At 44.3% G+C, this 18,848-nt stretch overlaps 1 protein-coding gene across 1 annotated transcript in view; it reads left to right on the top strand.

Moving 5' to 3' along the window:
* Nucleotides 1-18,848, top strand: part of LOC100626929 (guanylate cyclase 2G-like) — a 52,243-nt gene that overhangs the window by 12,235 nt on the left and 21,160 nt on the right. The window contains 7 exon segments of the mRNA XM_084997503.1: nt 224-322; nt 3,466-3,605; nt 6,308-6,380; nt 8,926-8,936; nt 9,274-9,378; nt 10,153-10,224; nt 17,337-17,505. Coding sequence (XP_084853629.1) covers nt 224-322; nt 3,466-3,605; nt 6,308-6,380; nt 8,926-8,936; nt 9,274-9,378; nt 10,153-10,224; nt 17,337-17,505 — 669 coding nt within the window.

Below are 18,848 nucleotides of genomic sequence, written 5' to 3'. Positions count from 1 at the left end.
ACCAGAGGGGAGGTCAGAAAAGGAGTCCTGGAAGAGACAGGTTTGAGTGGACTCTGTGTGCCCTAACTTGGACCCGTGCCTGGGCAGCCTGTGAGCCATCCATTTGGCAGGGGTCGGGCAGGGCCCCGATATGCTCACTTCCACTCTCAGGTAGGGCCAAGTAATGACGTGTCTCAGCCCGCCAGGTGCGCTGCTGTGATTCTCACCGTCGCTCTCCTTGTAGGTCTGATTTTAAGGATAAAGAGGGGAAAACTGCAGAGGCAAAATAAAGACATTTGGTGGCAAATCAATTACGATGACATCACCATTCTGCCCCTGAGCAAGGGGAGGCCACTGCTGGCCCAGACACCTGCTCTCCTGCTCACTGTGGGTGATTCCCAGAAGGGCCCTTGCCTGGGAGTTTGTGCAAGTGGAGGCTGATTCCTTTATAAAGTATGCGCTTGATGGAGAGTCATGGGCCCTGAGTTCTGGTTCTAGGACTGCCCCTTCCTTGCTGGGAACATTTTGGCCCTCAGCTTCTGAATACTTACAAATGATCAGATGGTTTCCAAAGTTCCCTTCAGCTGTCTTCCCCAGTGGGTAGAAGAACCCCTATATCCTGCTCAAATATTAAAGCTGTCTCCTGGGGACCATTTACTTATTTTATTTTATTAATTTTTTTTTTTTTTTTTTTTTTTACAGCTGCACCTCCAGCATACGGAAGTTCCTAGGCTGGGGGTCGAATCGGAGCTGCAGCTGCCAGCCTCCACCACAGCCACAGCAACACTGGATCCAAGATGCATCTGTGACACATGCTGCAGCTTATGGCGACACTGGAGCCTTAACCCATTGAGCGAGGCCAGGGATTGAACCAGCATGCTCACAGAGACCACATCTGGTCCTTAACCCACTGGGCCACAGGGAAACTCCCATTTACTTATTTTCAAAATCGCACTAACTCCTTTAATCTACTGATACCCAAGGTAATACAATTTATTTATTCATCGCACACGTGTTGCCCATCTACAGCAGGCCAAGCAGAGTGAAAGGCCTGGGATACACCACAAATGGATGTCTTCTGAGGGAGGTGAGTGCTCTGGGGGCGAAGCAGAAGCCTTGCAGGTGAAGGGATTAAATGCTGCAGCATCGCGAAGACTTCAGGGAGGAGGTGACATCTGGGGAGAGGGGGTTGGATGGTGGTGATCAGGAGAGAAATAACGCAGGGTATGTGGCCTGCTCAGGGCTGCAAGGCTTGGCACACACTTAATAAGGATGACATGATCCAAAAAGTATAGAATGTTTACATTTATGTCATTCCAGAAAATCCAGCTTTGACTGTTTTTCATGCCAACTTTAGCTTGAGATTTTTTTTTTTTTTTGTCTTTTTTGCCTTTTCTAGGGCTGCTCCTGCGGCATATGGAGGTTCCTAGGCTAGGGGTCTAATTGGAGCTGTAGCTGCTGACCTAAGCCAGAGCCATGGCAATGCCGGATCCGAACTGAGTCTGTAAACTACACCACAGCTCAAGGCAATGCTGGATCCTTAACCCACTGAGCAAGGCCAGGGATCGAACCCTCCACCTCATGGTCCCTAGTCAGATTTGTTAAGCACTGAGCCACGATGGGAATTCCTAGCTTGAGATTTTGAAGTGGCTTTTCTTCCTTTCCTTTCTCCTTTTTCGTTTAGTTTTTATCATGGGTATTAAACAGTGTAGCCTTTGCAAGTGTATATTGATTATTCTGGAGCACTTAATGGCTTATCAGAAAGGTTAGTGAGAAATCTTCCTTAGAGTAGAAAGATAGACTTGAGTTTCTGTACTTTAATAAGAGCTTTCCTGGGGGGAGGTGGAGGGAGGGAGTGAATTTTTACTTTCATTTCAAGTGATGAAAAACCCACAACTGAAGTAAGTTTTATGCCCAAATCGGCAATTTTAGATTTTCACATAGTACTTATTCAGGAGTACATGCTACTCAAGATATTCAAAGAGTAATAACAAGATATCAATTCTTGGAGTTCCCGTTGTGGCTTAGTGGTTAACGAATCCGACTAGGAACCATGAGGTTGCGGGTTTGATCCCTGGCCTCGCTCAGTGGGTTAAGGTTCTGGTGTTGCTGCGGGCTGTTGTGTAAGTCGCAGGGGTGGCTCGGATCTGGTGTTGCTGCGACTGTGGCAAAGGCTGGCAGCTACAGCTCCAATTAGACCCCTAGCCTGGGGACCTCCATATACCACGGGTGCGACCCTAGAAAACGTAAAAAGACAAAAAATTTAAAAATTAAAAAAAAAAAAAGATAACTCTTGAATCAGAATCTAGGTACCTGAACAAATGCACAAATCTTCAATACCTCAAAGCAAAATAAAATCGCTCTAGAAAGTTGTTGCTTGTTAGAAAAGTACTCAAGTTAGACCGAGGTATTCAGATTTGTTCTAAAGACATTTAGGTTATTAAAAAGATAAGGAAAGCTTTATGGGTCAAATCCTCGAACATTCCTCTCGTTATGTATATTTTGTTCCTGATATTGGCTTTATTTTCAAAATTGTACTTTGTAGTATTAGTTTCCTTTTACTGTATATATTCATTGAATAAGTGAATTATGACTTTCAAAAAAAGAAAAAAAAAGCTGACTTGGCAGCTACAAAGTCAAGGAGTTTTCAACATGCTAAGACCAGGAGATTGGGGTTCATTTCTAAGTCATTTTTCAAGTGTCCCTGGGTGTTCTGGGGCTCACTTTTCTGGTCTTGGATGGAAGATAGATTGAGGTAGAGGTGAGGGCTCTGCTTTGATCTGCTGGTTCCTACATTAGGGTTCCAGGTAAGACTCTCTTTGAAAACCAAGATTCCTTTGTTTAAAACACTCTCTAGGAGTTCCCGTCGTGGCTCAGTGGTTAATGAATCCGATTAGGAACCATGAGGTTGTGGGTTTGACCCTGGTCTTGCTCAGTGGGTTAATGATTCGGCATTGCCGTGAGTTGTGTAGGTTGCAGATGCGGCTCGGATCCCACATTGCTGTGACTCTGGTGTAGGCCGGTGGCTACAGCTCCAATTCGACCCCTAGCCTGGGAACCTCCCTGTGCCGCAGAAGCAGCCCTAGAAATGGCAAAAAGACAAAAAACAAACCAACGAACCAACCAACAAACAAAAACCACTCTCTAGGTGTTACACAGAGAGGTCATATCCTTAGATGCTCATTGAGGAAAATGACTCTGATATTAGGTCACAGAAATACCAGAGTCAGAACTTGAATTTGGGCAGTCTGACACCAGCATCTTAACCACGCCATTGTCCATGGTGGCACAGACACAAAAGTGGTCCATATAGCAGTCAGTGGTTAAGCACTTACCCTTCGGGTCAGAGAGGTCAGGGTTCAAGTCCTGACTCTCATTTAGTAACTGTAATTAACCTTGGCGCTAATTTTCATCATCTATAAAAGGCACCGTCCCTTCTGTACTTGGTCATGCTACTGAGGGCCACCGAATCATGTTCTGTTTTGCAGCCACCCCAGAGAGGCACCCCTGAATCAAGAGGGAACAGCAGTAACTCATCTAGTGTGGTGACTTCTGGGGACCTCAGCTCCTTTGCCAAGAGCCAGCAGGGAGAAGAGCTCTTTTATGCCCCAGCAGGGCTTTAACAGGTACTTCTGAGGGCAGAGGGCCTGCATGTAGGTCTTTGTGGCATTTCTGTCCCATCCTCTGTATGGGCTTTAGGTCAGGCACAGTACTCTGAATGGTAGGATATACTTTAAGTAAAAGCTGTGAAAAAAGCTGTGACTCCAAACTCTGCTTCTCTAACTTTAATGTACATATGAGTCACCTGGGGCTCTTGTAAAAATACACATTCTGGCTCAGTAGGTCTGGGGTGGAGCCTGAGATTCTGCATTTTCCCTAACAAATTCCCAGGTGATTCCTGGCTTCTAGACTAGACTCAGCTCTGTCCAATAGAACTTTCTATAAAGATGGAACTATTCCAGGAGTTCCTGCTGTGATTCAGCAGGTTAAGAACCCGACTAGTATCCATGAGGATGCAGGTTAGACCTGTGGCCTCGCTCAGTGGGTTAAAGATCTGGCATGGCCATGAGCTGTGGTGTAGGTCGCAGACGTGGCTCAGATCTGGCATTGCTGTGGCTGTGGTGTAGCCTGGCAGCTGCAGCCTGCCAATTCAACCATTAGCCCAGGAACTTCCATGTGCCGCAGGTGCATCCCTAAAAAGAAAAAGAAAAAAAAAGATGGAAATATTCCACATGTACACAGTCCAGTACGGTAGATACTACCATCATGTGACTGTTAAACATTGGTGTGACGGAGGAACTGAATTTTTAATTTTACATAATTTTATGAATATGAATTTAGTTAACCCCATGTGGCTAGTGGCCCACCTTACTGGACAGTGCAGTCCAAGAGCAGACATGCCTTCATCCTCAGTACTTTTGTACTGATGAAACAGTCGTGAAAACTGATGCTTCTACAGAACTAATAGTGGCAGCAACTGAAGCCTCTAGCCAAATTCCCACCTGCCCCTTCTCTTCCACACCCCAGACCGTCACGGCTGCCTGTGCCTGGTACTCCTTTGGAAGTTCCAGTCCCCAGAAGGAAAATTATATACAGAAATGAAAAATCTAAGTTTATTTATTTATTTGTCGTGCCTGTAGCATGTGGAAGTTCCCCAGGCTAGCGATCGAACCTGCACCACAGCAATGACCAGAGCCACAGCAGTGACAATACTGGATCCTTAACCTGCTGAGCCACTAGGGAAACATCTATGTTTATTCTTTGAATAGGCAGTCCTAGAGAGTAGGAGCAGAAATCTCCAAGCAAGGGAAGGCATGTTCCTTGTTCTAAACTGCGTTTAGCAAAGATTGGCGCTAAGTCATTCCCTATGCAACCAAACTTATTTTTATAAATGTTCACGTGAGTTTTTAAACTACAAAAAATCTCCTTGGATATTATCACCTATAAACCCCTAAGCACCTCCATCCATTCAAAACTATATCTTACAGTCAACTAGCCATGTAGAGATGGAAGCCAAGAATCTATAGCTGATCACTATTGGTTAATCTTCCTAAAATACCTCCCCTCTTCTCCATCAAACATGGTCACTGGGTACCCACCTCCATTGCCTGTGGAGACAGTGTCCAAACTCTTAACAAGGAACCAAAGACTCTCTACCACGTGGTCCTAACCTACTTGCAGAATCTCTTTTTTTTTTTTTTTCCCTGGCCTGAGTTCTATAGTCACCCAGTGTGTGTTTTCCCACCCAGGCCATGCCATGCCTGTTGCCCCCTACCCACCCCATCTAGAACTTCTTGTTCTTCAGGGTTCAGCTTAAGCCTCACCTCTTCCAGGAATCTTTTCTTTCATCTTACAAGGATCCCTTCCTCTTTGGAAGTCACATCACTGTCCTGAGTCCTTTGAAATGAATCCTATACTAAAAGTGGCCAATCTTGGGTGGACATTTAACTCACGCAGAAGCTTATATCTCCTCTTCTGTCCAGAGTCTATCTCTTCTTCTACCCAGATCTTTCCAGATTGTTGTATGTTTTTGTAGTGTTTGATAAAGTGACTCTCTAAAAGCAGACTCAACAGGTAATAGTGAGAAGATAGGCCCCTCACTGGAAATTTGATATGTGTCAGTTAAGAATGTTACATATTTTAACCCTCATGACAACTCCATGAGATAGGTTTGTTTTTTTTTTGCCATGCCTGCAGTATGCAGAAGTTTCCAGGCCAGGGATAGAACCGATGCCACAGCAGTGATCCAAACCACTGCCGTGACAATGCTGGATCCTAAACCCACTGAGCCACATGGAAACTCCAGTGAGATAGCTATTATTTTTAATTCCCACTGCACAGATGAAGACATGGAGGTTCGGAGAAGCTAAAGCCCTTGCCAAAGATTTTAAGTGTAGAAATAGGCTTTGAACTGAGGAATCTGACTCCAGGCGTATACTTATGACCTCAATTCAGTCATGCCTCTGAATGCTAATGGGACATTATTGTTAGTAGAAAGAGTGCAGTCATGAGTCAGATGTCCAGGTTCAGGCTGTATGACCTACAAATGTGTGTGGCCCTGTACAAATTCCCTAACTTCAGTGATCCCATCTGGAAAAGGGCTGAGCATACCCACCTTGAAGGGCTGTGATGCCTGCAGGCAGCTGGCTTGACTCCTGGACACAGCACAGGTCCACCCTGGGACTCATCTGGGCAGGGGAGAGCTCAGTGATCCCTTTTGTGGGTGGATTTCTTGCCACTCTTCTGCCCTTCTTCCTACCTCTTTCTGAGTGTAGCTTTTTCTGGATCATCCTGGGTGTAGCGCATTCTGCTTTGTCCCTGGTTCTAGGGAAACCATGTTGCCATCTGCTATGTTGATGATCAAGCAGAAGCTGGGATCAGAAAGCCTCCTGTGCTGCATGCAGGAAATCAGTCTGGTGAGGTCCCCGCCCCTGGGAGGAGAAATTGCTGCTATCTGCCTCACCTCTGCCAGCTCCCCATTCCCACTTGTGAAGGGGGGGCTACCCTTACCCTAAAGAGCTTTGATGCGAAGCTGCTTCTCTGAACTTGGCCCTGACCCCCATCCCCAATATGCCAGACTTTAGACCTCAGACCCTTATGCTTGACTCGGGGACCTGACTCTTGGGAACTCTGCTAGCCAGTTCTTTGCCTTAAATTCTTCCTGACCTTAATTCTACCTCTTCATTCTTTGTGTCTGTGACTCACCTCTTTTGAACCTGGTCCTTGGAGGGCATCATGTTCCTGGGGTCTTCTTGCCCTATGGTTTTCGTTATCCCCGTTACTCTTGAGGAATCCGATCCTTCCTCTGGTTTCTTTGCTGGGGGCAGACCGCCTGGAGGTACCTCCCAGATCTGCCACTAATGAGTTATATGATCTTGAACACCTATCTTTCTCTTTCTCTTTTTTTTTTATAGATTTATTGAAGTATTCACAAAGTTTTTAGAAGGTGGTGATGACTTCTGCTGTACAACAAAGTGATTCAGTTATACATGCACACATATCCATTTGCTTTCAGATCCTTTTCCCATGTAGATGATCATAGAATATGGGTAGAGTTCCCTGTGCTCTACAGCAGGTCGCTGTTGGCCAGTCATTCCATAGACCTCAGTGTGCATATGCCAGTCCCAAACCCCCAGTCCATCCCTCCTCCCCCAACCCAACCTGTCCCCTTTGGTAACTGTAAGTTTTTCAAAGTCCGTGAGTCTGTTTCTGTTCTGTAAATACGTTCATTTGTATGCTTTTTTATTTTTTTTATTATTATTATTTTTAGCATTTATTGGCAGAAAGTTTTATTAATTAATAATGAAATTAAATTCACAAAAGAGCCCAGTGGAAAACTGTATTGGTTAGGATTTTCTTTTTTTTTTCTTTTTCAAGATTTTTTTTTTTCCCACTGTATAGCAAGGGGATCAAGTTATCCTTACATGTATACATTACAATTACTTTTTTTTCCCCCACCCTTTGTTCTGTTGCAACATGAGTATCTAGACATAGTTCTCAATGCTACTCAGCAGGATCTCATTGTAAATCTATTCTAAGTTGTGTCTGATAAGCCCAAGCTCCGGATCTCTCTCACTCCCTCCCCCTCCCATCAGGCAGCCACAAGTCTTTTCTCCAAGTCCATGATTTTCTTTTCTGAGGAGATATTCATTTGTGCTGTATTTTAGATTCCAGTTATAAGTGATATCATTTGGTATTTGTCTTTGTCTTTCTGGCTCATTTCACTCAGTATGAAATTCTCTAGTTCCATCCATGTTGCTGCAGATGGCATTATGTTGTTCTTTTTTATGGCTGAGTAGTATTCCATTGTGTATATATACCTCCTCTTCCGAATCCAATCCTCTGTCGATGGACATTTGGGTTGTTTCCATGTCCTGGCTATTGTGAATAGTGCTGCAATGAACATGCGGGTGCATGTGTCTCTTTTAAGTAGAGCTTTGTCCGGATATATGCCCAAGAGTGGGATTGCGGGGTCATATGGAAGTTCTATGTATAGATTTCTAAGGTATCTCCAAACTGTTCTCCATAGTGGCTGTACCAGTTGACATTCCCACCAACAGTGCAGGAGGGTTCCCTTTTCTCCACAGCCCCTCCAGCACTTGTTATTTGTGGACTTATTAATGATGGCCATTTTGACTGGTGTGAGGTGGTATCTCATGGTAGTTTTGATTTGCATTTCTCTTATAATCAGCGATGTTGAGCATTCTTTCATGTGTTTGCTGGCCATCTGTACATCTTCCTTGGAGAAATGTCTATTCAGGTCTTTTGCCCATTTTTACATTGATTGATTGGCTTTTTTGCTGTTGGGTTGTATAAGTTGTTTATATATTCTAGAGATTAAACCCTTGTCAATTGCATCATTTGAAACTATTTTCTCCCATTCTGAAAGTTGTCTTTTTGTTTTCTTTTTGGTTTCCTTTGCTGTGCAAAAGCTTTTCAGTTTGATGAGGTCCCATGGGTTTATTTTTGCTCTAATTTCTATTGCTTTGGGAGACTGACTTGAGAAAATATTCATGATGTTGATGTCAGAGAGTGTTTTGCCTATGTTTTCTTCTAGGAGTTTGATGGTGTCCTGTCATATATTTAAGTCTTTCAGCCATTTGGAGTTTATTTTTGTGCATGGTGTGAGGGTGTGTTCTAGTTTCATTGCTTTGCATGCAGCTGTCCAGGTTTCCCAGCAGTGCTTGCTGAATAGATTTTCTTTTTCCCATTTTATGTTCTTGCCTCCCTTGTCAAAGATTAATTGACCATAGGTGTCAGTGTTTATTTCTGGGTTCTCTGTTCTGTTCCATTGGTCTGTCTGTCTGTTTTGATACCAGTACCACACTATTTTGATGACTGTGGCTTTGTAGTATTTCTTGAAGTCTGGGAGAGTTATGCCTCCTGCTTGGTTTTTGTTTCTCAGGATTGCTTTGGCGATTCTGGGTCTTTGGTTGTTCCATATAAATGTTTGGATTGTTTGTTCTAGTTCTGTGAAAAATGTCATGGGTAATTTGATAGGGATTGCATTGAATCTGTAGATTGCTTTGGGTAGTATGGCCATTTTTACAATATTGATTTTTCCTATCCTGTATGCTTTTTTAGATTCCACGTATAAGTGATATCATATATCTGACTAACTTACTCTATCTTTTGAGCATCAGTTTTCTCACCTGTAAAATGGGAGCAGTTGTAGTTCTTATCTCACAGAGCCTTTGTGAAAAATAGCTGAAAGTGTGTAAAGCACATAGCATAGTCCCTAAAGGCAGAAGATGCACTATAATCATAAGCTGTTATTATCATTATTATTTTCAGATGTATGACTTAAGGCATGAAAACATCATTCCCTTCTTTGGTATTTGCATGGAATCACCTAACCTCTGCATTATCACCCACTATTGCAAAAAAGGAAGTCTTAATGTAAGCAAGATAGTAAATTGTACCTGAGGCTTGATTAGCAGATGCTGATAAAAAAGCTTGAAAACGCTTTTGTCCTTTCATCCAAGAACAGTTCCTCTCTGGTCTAAGACCTGAATTGTCTTGCTGGGCTCCTTGCAAGGGATCAAACAAGCAGTGCAGTTGCCAAGTGTCTGGTTTCTTTGTTCTGGTTGAACATTGTCTGAGCTTGATTTTATCTCCTAAGGTGTCCCTGCTACTTTTTTTTGGTGGGGTGGTGTGCACCTGTGGCATATGGAACTTCCCAGGCTAGGGGCTGAATCAGAGCTACAGCTGATGGCTACAGCCACAGTTGTAGCAATGTGGGATCTGAGCCGTGTCTGTGACCTGCACCACAGCTCATGGCAACACCGGATCCCTGACCTACTGAGCAAGGCCAGGGATCAAACCCACATCCTCATGGTTTCTAGTCAGCTTGCTTTCCACGTGCCCCAGTGGGAACTACTTCTGGACTGTGTTCCTGGGACCCCCTCCCTATAGTAGGTGACCATCAGCTTTATGTCAGGAGCAAAGAAATGTTTATAAAACTCAAGACCATGTGGCTTTCTCAATATTGAGTCAGGTTATAGGTTCTCCCAGGAAGACTTCCGGTTATGAGATTTAGTGTTCTCTGCCTCAGTTTGTCTCAGTTCTGCTCAACACCATCCAAAGCAGTAGACTTAAACCCACTGACCCTAAGACACTCATTGTGCTTCCGGTTGATTCACTGGTGATGTTTTGAATAACTGTATCTTTCAGGATGTTTTGTGAAACTCAGACAATGAAATGGACTGGATATTCAAGCTCTCGTTTGCATATGACATAGTCAATGTGAGTATCTTATAAACTTCTGTAAAAAGCAAATACTGTTTGTTCTTGAGTCGTTCCGTGTCTTGGATTTACTACTCTTTCCTAAAAATTTGAGTCATCATCCAATCTCTTCAAACAAAGTAATTCCACTTCTAAAAATCCACCATTTTCCTCAGAATTTCCATTCTTTTCACCTTCCTGCATCTAAAGTAAATGACAAGAGAGTAAAGTATTTTACCTTAAAGGTGGAAGGTGTGCCTAATCAGAAAAGGGACGGGTGTTTTGCATTTTCAGGTAGAACTTTTTACCCCAAAGAAAATCTAACTGATAGACCACAAAGTGAGTTGGAGAGGGAGATTCCTAACACCCTTTCTTCTCCCTAGTCCCTAGTTCCTTTCCCCAGAAAATGGGGATCATTACCACAAAGGTGTTGACCTAAAAGTTGGACTTGGGATGTTTATCCGAGAAGGTAAACAAGCAGATGAATTTTTACTTTGGGCCAAGAGGGTGGGGGTGGATGTGAAGAAGAGTAGTAGTTGATGATGATGATAATAGCTAAAATATATTTAGTGCTTCCTTTGACTCAGATACTTTCCAGCACGTTATGTAAATGAATTTACTTTATTCCTACCACAAAAGGTAAGGTAGATCTAGTATTATCCCTATTTCACAGGTGGAAAATGAGTCATCTGGGCCATATCAGTATGGACCAGTATGCTGAGGGTGCTTTCCTCACTCTGGGCTAAAATCCAGTTACTCTTTCTAAGCTCACTGAATCTGCTTTTGCCATTAGAGGGGACCAAGCCAATGACCTGGGAATGAGTCCTGATGAGGAAAACACTCACCCTGACCCATGGCAGCAGGACAAATCTAGTGGTCAAATGTCAATCAACAGTCCATCCACCGATCAACATCCATCAACCGACAGACTCCTATGGGTAAGACCCTGCCTGAAATACATGAGTGGAATATAAACTCTGCTCTCCTGGGTTGTAGGGCTAATGACTCATTGAGTGGCCATGGCAAGTTGCTTCCCCTGTCTGAACCTCAGCCTCCGTGTAGGTTTAATGAGTAAGGTTGGCCTGAATGACATTGAAGGGCTTTTCTTCCTCAAGGATCTGATGGCTCTTTGTGCCAAAGGATCTGAGTCTTAATGGCTTTGTTAAACTTTGACTTCCCAGCCTTAATGGGAAGCCAGTGTATGGTTACCAAGCGAGGTGACAAGCAGAAACCTCTCCATGATTGGTCTCCATGGACAACCTTAGGCCACCACTCTGATTATTTCAGTGAAAGTTTACTAAGTGTCTCTTAAGGGTTGGTTCTACTTTGGGTACTTTTATAGGAAGACAAGGACTTGTTTTCATCTTTGAATAGCTTAAAATTGAGCTAGAGAGGAGTTCCCATTGTGGCTCAGTGGTTAATGAACTCCACTAGTATCCATGAGGATGTGGGTTCTATCCCTGACCTTGCTCAGTGGGTTAAGGATTTGGCGTTGCCATGAGCTGTGGTGTAGGTCATAGATGCAGCTCGGATCCCATATTGCTGTGGCTATGGCATAGGCCAACGTTATAGCTCCAATTCGACCCCTAGCCAGGGAACCTCCATATGCTGCGGGTGCGGCCCTGAAAAAGACAGAAAAAAAAAAAGAGCTAGAGAGAAAAACTTAAAAGCTAAAAATGGGAGTTCCCGTCGTGGCGCAGTGGTTAACGAATCCGACTAGGAACCATGAGGTTGCGGGTTCGGTCCCTGCCCTTGCTCAGTGGGTTAACGATCCGGCGTTGCCGTGAGCTGTGGTGTAGGTTGCAGACGCGGCTCGGATCCCGCGTTGCTGTGGCTCTGGCGTAGGCCGGTGGCTACAGCTCCGATTCAACCCCTAGCCTGGGAACCTCCATATGCCGCGGGAGTGGCCCAAGAACCAAGAAATAGCAACAACAACAAAAAAGACAAAAGACAAAAATAAATAAATAAATAAATAAATACTCTTAAAAAAAAAAAAAAAAAAGCTAAAAATGTACATATGAAATTATTTAAGTGGTGGTGGAATGTTATAAAATAGGAGAATCTGACGTGGTATCCTCTGCTGCTCTGGGCTTTCTCTCTTTCCCTTCACCCATCCTCACTTCCCACCAAGCCCTGGGACGTTCTCTGGTCTCCAGGGATCTGTCTCCCACCCTAGTCAAGACAATTAGCATCACTTATCTTGGATATAAAGAGAAAGCTAATAAGTTCTCATCATGATGCAGATGACTAGTAGATTTAACCTTTTCAGTGGGGGACATTTGGCTCTCAAGAAGAATTAACTCAGAGCTTTCTCTGGAAAAATGCTGTGGTGGGTATGAATGAAACTTTGAAGGGGAAAGTCTCCCTGGTGGCCATCAGCTATTCCAGGTCACTGGGTCTATCCTCTACTCCACACCAGGAGAACAGAGGACAGCTTGACACCTCTCTCTGGAAGGACTGCCCTCTCCTGAAATAGAGTAGACACATTGTGGATCCTGTAAGGAAGTCATAATGAACCAGGTCAATGCATGTTGGTCTCTGAGTCCAATTACTCTGCCAATATTCCTTGAAAGGGGAGTAAGAGTAAAGAAAAATCACTACAGCCTTTTGGAGCTTTGGCGTGGGTGACTTTGACAGGAGCCCAGGTACTGGGCCAACTCAGGTGTCAGATTGCACTTCTGGCCATCATATACCAGTTGTAAAAACAATCTCTCTTCCAGTGTCTATTGATCAGAACCTCTTCTACTAGGTATTAAACAGATTGAGATGCCACAGACTTTTCAAGATAGCAAGTATAGGAGCTCCCATTGTGGCACAGTGGAAACAATCCAACTAGTATCCATGAGGATGCAGGTTCAATCCCTGGCCTTTCTCAGTGGATTAAGGATCTGACGTTGCTGTGAGCTGTGGTGTAGGTTGCAGATGCAGCTCAGATCCCATGTTGCTGTAGCTGTGGTGTAGGCCTGCAGCTACAGCTCTGATTAGACCCCTGGCCAGGGAGCTTCCATATGTTGTGAGTTCGGCCCTAAAAAGCCAAAAAAAAAAAAAAAGCAAAAAGAAAGAAAAAAGATAGTAAGTGTATATTAATTGCACACCTGATTTTGGTCAAATCCCATTCTGAGCATGGAAGAATAAGGGATGAGTCTTATTGTCCTGTCCCCAGGGAGTTCAACCAGTGGGACCAGCTTCGGAAGGAGCTTTGGAGAGCCTAATAGTCTTCTTGAGTTATGGATGGCCCTTTGTTTCTAAGTGAGGGAAGTCTTGATAGATTAAGAAGATGAAGGACAGTTTGGCGTTGCCATTGTCTTGGGAATTGGAACCCTGGCTTGGCCATGTGCTGTCCAGGTGAACTTAACTACCCTGAGCCTCAGTTTTCCCTGTGCATAAAATAAAGATAACAGCAGTACCTGCACTTAAGGTTGTTGTGAGGACTAAGTTATATAAAATTCTTATTACCATGCCTATTCCATAACAGGTGTCGAGTAAATGTTAATTGTTAGCATTAGTAGGAGTAAATTATTACTATTAACACAGGTAACCCAACTACTAGTACTAAAAATATACACTTTCTTATTTAATTCCCCCAACAATCCTATGGGATAAGCCTCCATCGTCCAAAGAACGGTACCACTAGCCACGTGTGACTACTAAACATGGGTGATGAAGCTAGTCCAAGTTGAGATACATTAAAATCCATGCCAGATTTTAAATATTTAGTAAAAACAAACAAAAAAGGAATGTAAATTATCTCACTAGTATTTTCATGTAGTCTGCATGGTGAAATAAGATTTTTTAGTACATTGGGTTATCTAAAATTTATTGTTAAAATTCATTTCATCTGCTTAACTAAAAAATTAAACATTGCACACATGCTTACATTATATTTTTACTGGATAGGGCTCTTATTATTTAGCAGTTAACTCCATTATTAATTTCTTTCATTCCAACATTAATAAATTCATATTTACTCCATTTTCCAAAGGGAAAAAAAAAAAAAAAAGAGGCTAGTGAGATGAAGTAACCAGCCGAATGGGTAAAAGGCAGATTGGAATTGGCAGCCAGTCTGTCTTCAAAAGCTGATTCCTGGAGTTCCCGTTCTGGCTTGGCAGTAATGAACCCACTAGTACCCATGAGGATGCAGGTTTGATCCTTGGCCTTGCTCAGTGGATTAAGGATCTGGCATTGCCATGAGCTGCATTGTAGGTCTCAGACATGGCTTGGATCTAGCATTGTTGTGGCTGTGGTGTAGGCTGTTGGCTGTAGCTCTGATTAGACCCCTAGCCTGGGAACTTCCATATGCCACACCTGCAGTCATAAAAAGACCAAAAAAAAAAAAAAAAAAAAAAAAAAGCTGAATCTTTTCCTCCCTGGCAAGTACCAGAGAATAGAGATGTGGGATCTAGAAGTAGGAGCCCTGCGGGCCAGCCCCCACTTGCCAGGAGGAAAATAAAAGGAGCTTCACACAGGTAGAGAATAAAACTGGTCAAAGTGTTTGCAACCTGGTGCTTAAATCATGAGCCTCTCATAGTTCTATTTGTTCTCAGACCACAGAATATATAAAGTCAGACATTTCTATCCAGATAGGAAAACAAAACAGCTGTGTGCCATCTCTTGGAGAGGATGCCACACCAAGGATTCCAAGCCTCCCTAAACCTGTTATTTATGCCCTCACGGAAGGAGTAGCACTAATGTACCTGGATGTCAGGGGTGTTTAGCAGTGACCTGACCTGTGTGTAAAATGCCTCCTGCTGGGGGTGGGCCTGGCACTAGCAGGGGCAGGGACAGTCCTGTGTGTCCGGGAGAGTCCTGCTGAGTGGAGAGGCCTCCAGGGGGTCTGAGGGAATGCTCCCCAGACTAAAGGCCCAGACCTTGGCCCATTGGAGCCTCGCTGGGGCCACCTCGCTGGGGTGGAGGTGACCCCATCCAGGCCCCTCTGGGTCTGGTTAATGGAGTTGCATTTATAAAATATGATTCAACTTTGTAATCTCGTAAAACAAATACACCAGATTGATAAAAGAACAGGGCCTCCAGATTTTTTTAGCAGGTGGGGCGGGGGGCGGCGCACCCATTTCTCTGGACATTTCCTTATTGCTTTGGGTATGAGCCTGTGTTTCCAAAGCAATAAGAGGCACTTGCTAAAGCGGATGGTGATTCAGCCTGTCATCACTGCTGGGGAAAGAGCTGAGTCGCAGAGCTGGTGCCCAGGAGGCCCAAGGACTGTTCCTGGGTGCAAGAGTCTGTTCAGAGGCCTTTCTCACATTCTTCCTTGCTGGGCACTGAGGACCAGTGCCACCCTGTTGCCACAGCGTGTGCTCTGAGTTGGTCTTGTGATTCTTTATTTTTTCTTTCTATAAGGCCAAACATACGTCATATGAAAGTTCCTGGGCTAGGGGTCAAATTGGAGCTGCAGCTGCCAACCTACACTACAGCCACAGCAATGCAGGATCCAGGCTACATCTGCGACCTATATACCACAGCTCGTGGCAATGCCAGACATGTAACCCGCTAAGTGAGGCCAGGGATCGAACCCACGTCCTCATGGATACTAGTCAGGTTATTAACCTGCTGAGCAACAATGGGAACTCCTTGTGATTCATTTAAACCTGGCTGTTCGTGTTCAACGGTTGGTAGCTTTCTCTACCCTCTTCCTCATCGACCCTCCTCTACAATCACCCAGGGCACTAGAAACAGTAAAACGAGTAGTTTAGAAGTGGCTGGGCTTCAAAAGTGACCCAACGGGTGGAGGGTTTATCTCCCAGCTCTGTTCCCCACTCCTTGGGAACAGTTTCAAACCTTGCATTTCTTCATCCTCATCCCCTTGCAAAATAAGAATCAGCGCTGCCTTGATGCAGATTCCCTTAGCCAGCCCTTCAGAGGAAGCCCTCATCCCTCCATTCTGACCACTCTCTTGCTTTGGGTTCTTCTGCACTCAGGCTTGGTCTGTTTGGCAGTAATCCGCAGCTCATGTAGGTTCTTATGTCTGGGCCCAGGCATTGGTACACGTATATTCTTAAGCTCCCCGGGTGATTTTAATGTGCAGCCAAATCTGGGAACCGTTGACACAGGGACAGGTCTTTTCAGATTCATAGGCACATCTCCAGGGGCTTGGGTGAAAATGCATAGATTATTTAGATTCAGTAAATGCATAGATTATTTAGATGACTTGGATTCAGTAAGTCTGAGCAGGGCTTGAGATTCTGCATTTCTGCCAAGCTCCCAGGTACAGCTGTTGCTGCTGGTCCCTGGGGCATCTTTCAAGTAGCCGGGATCTAAGGCAGACAGACCCATCTCACAGATAGTAAAATTGAAGCCGAGTGAGGTGAAGTGCTTTATTTGAAGAGACTGAGTGGTAAAGTCTAGGCTGGAACACATCTGTAGACTCTAGAGTTTTTTCTGCCTCTTTATAAGGAATAGTGCTTCATGAGTGCATTAAAATAATTAATGTAACCTCTTAAGAACACAGTGAACGGCATGAGACTTTTTCAGTGTCCCTCATTTTATTTCCTCTGCCTGCCGTGTGCTCAAGGACTCTTAAGTGCACATAATAAATAAAATATTCTATAATTATAGACCCATGAGATGCAGATAGTAATAGCGTATAATCTGTAATGCGTAGGTAATAAAATAATATTCTTAATTGCCTAGGGTTGTTCCTACATTGTTGATAGTCTTTATGGTAGTTATACAAATTTCTTATTATAATTTATAGTGATATTTACTTTGTGTCAAGCACCGTGTGTGGTGTCTCATGCATTATTATGTTGAATCTCCACAGCCACCCTATGAGGTGGGGATTATGTCATGTCCATTTCAAGGAGAAGAGTGAGGCTCTTGGGGTAAAGTCCTCCCCACTGTGTGGAGGAGCTGGGATTTGAACTCAGGCATCTGACCATAAGGCTGCATTTATTTTAAGCTGGCCCTGCCTTCATGGCTCCACACTGAGGGGCCAGAAATAGTTTTCTTTTTTTCTGCATCTCCCACCCCGTGGGTGAGGGGGTGTGTTAGGGGCTCTCAAACAAACGAACACGGAGATGGGCTTCTCTCCCACCATGGATCTATTTCTGTCTCACTGTTTCTTCCAACAGCATCTGTGAGCACCTGCTCTAATCCCTTTGCTCATTTTCCCTCTTCAGGGCATGCCATTCCTTCACAGGAGCCCCCTGGGGTCCCACGGCAACCTGAAGCCTTCCAACTGCCTCGTGGATGGCTGGATGCAAGTGAAGCTGTCTGGATTTGGGCTGTGGGAGCTCAAGTGTGGCTGGATATGCAGAACGTGTAACAAAGAAACAACAGACCCCTCGGGTAACCACTGGCTGTCTTTGCAACCATGAGCTGTCGGGAGAGGGGTGAAGGGCTCTCTATCTCACCTCTACTTGCTGAGGGTCACCTACAGGGGTACCAGCAGGTGGACCTTCCTGTGGGACTGGTGGTTGGTTATTCTCTTCACTCAAGGAGACAAGAAAAAATAACCTGCACGAGTGGCGTGAGTCCCTGGTAGAATGACTGAGTTAGAAGTTTGGTTCTCACCTGGATTAGCTAAGTGACCTGGAGATCACTGCCTTCTCTGTAGTCCTCTGTGCCCCCTCGTGTCTTCATCCCATGTTCTCAGTGGAGAACACGGGATCTGCCAGGCACTTTACAGACAATGGATTAAGTAGTTCTCTGCCCTCTCTGTGCCCCAGTCTCACTTGAGAAGCTTTAAAAAATACGCAGGGGCCTGGGTCCCACCCCCTGTTAACGGCATCAGAAGATGCTTTCTGAAGATAAGGTCTGGGCATCTGTATTTTTTTTTTTTTAAGCTCTCAAGTGATTCTGATGTGCATCTCAAGACAAGACTCATTGGGAGTTGTCCTTGTCAACTGGCATTGTCATGGCTGTGGCTCAGGTGCAATCCCTGGCCCAGGAACTTCTACTTGCTGCGAGCGCAACCAAAAATTTTTTTTAGTTAAAAAAAAAAATAAGACAAGTCCCACTGCCAACCCTCCTTTTCATGTGAGTAAGTTGAGGCTTGGTGAGTCTTCCTACTTGTCCAAGTTAACTGAACACTCTTGAGCTTCAGCTTGCACTGTCTGGGGCCATGGTGCCCTCAACCTGGACCGTCTGTCTGAGGCCAAGCACTGCCAGCAGCTTTGCTGTGTGCACATGGGGAGGTTTCTGTCACGTGGGGGCAGGATAATGTCTTGCAGAAAAAGACAAAGGGGGAAGTTTTAAAAACCTGCCAGTAGCCCCTTCTATTTCCCATCCCCCAGTATACTTGCTTTTCATGAGTAGAACCTATAATGATATAAACCTATAAACCTCACTGCAAAAGAAGTGTAGGTTGATAAAATATCCAGAATAGATAAATCTATAGAGATAGAATGCAGATTGGTGGTTGGCAGGAGCTGGAGGCCGGGGAAAGGCTTGCTTAATGGGTATGAGATTTTTTTTTTTTCTTCCCTAGTCCCTGGCATAATTTCTCTACTTTCCATCTCTATAGATGGGGTACAAGCTTTTCCTGGGGGTGATGGAAAGGTTTTGGAGCTAGGTGCAGGTGGTGGTTGTGAGACATTGCCAATGTACTAAATGCCCCTGTACTCAATGTTCACTTTAATGTGGTTAGTTTTATGGTCTATGAATCGTACTTCAATACCTTTTTTTTGGCT

The sequence above is a fragment of the Sus scrofa genome, chromosome 14 (genome assembly GCF_054392235.1).
Source record: "Sus scrofa isolate SSC_HxYL_T2T_F1_AM1 chromosome 14, Sscrofa_HxYL_maternal_Yorkshire_Landrace_v2.0, whole genome shotgun sequence".
Taxonomy (NCBI): Eukaryota; Metazoa; Chordata; class Mammalia; order Artiodactyla; family Suidae; genus Sus; species Sus scrofa.
This window is presented reverse-complemented; position numbering and strand designations above follow the sequence as displayed.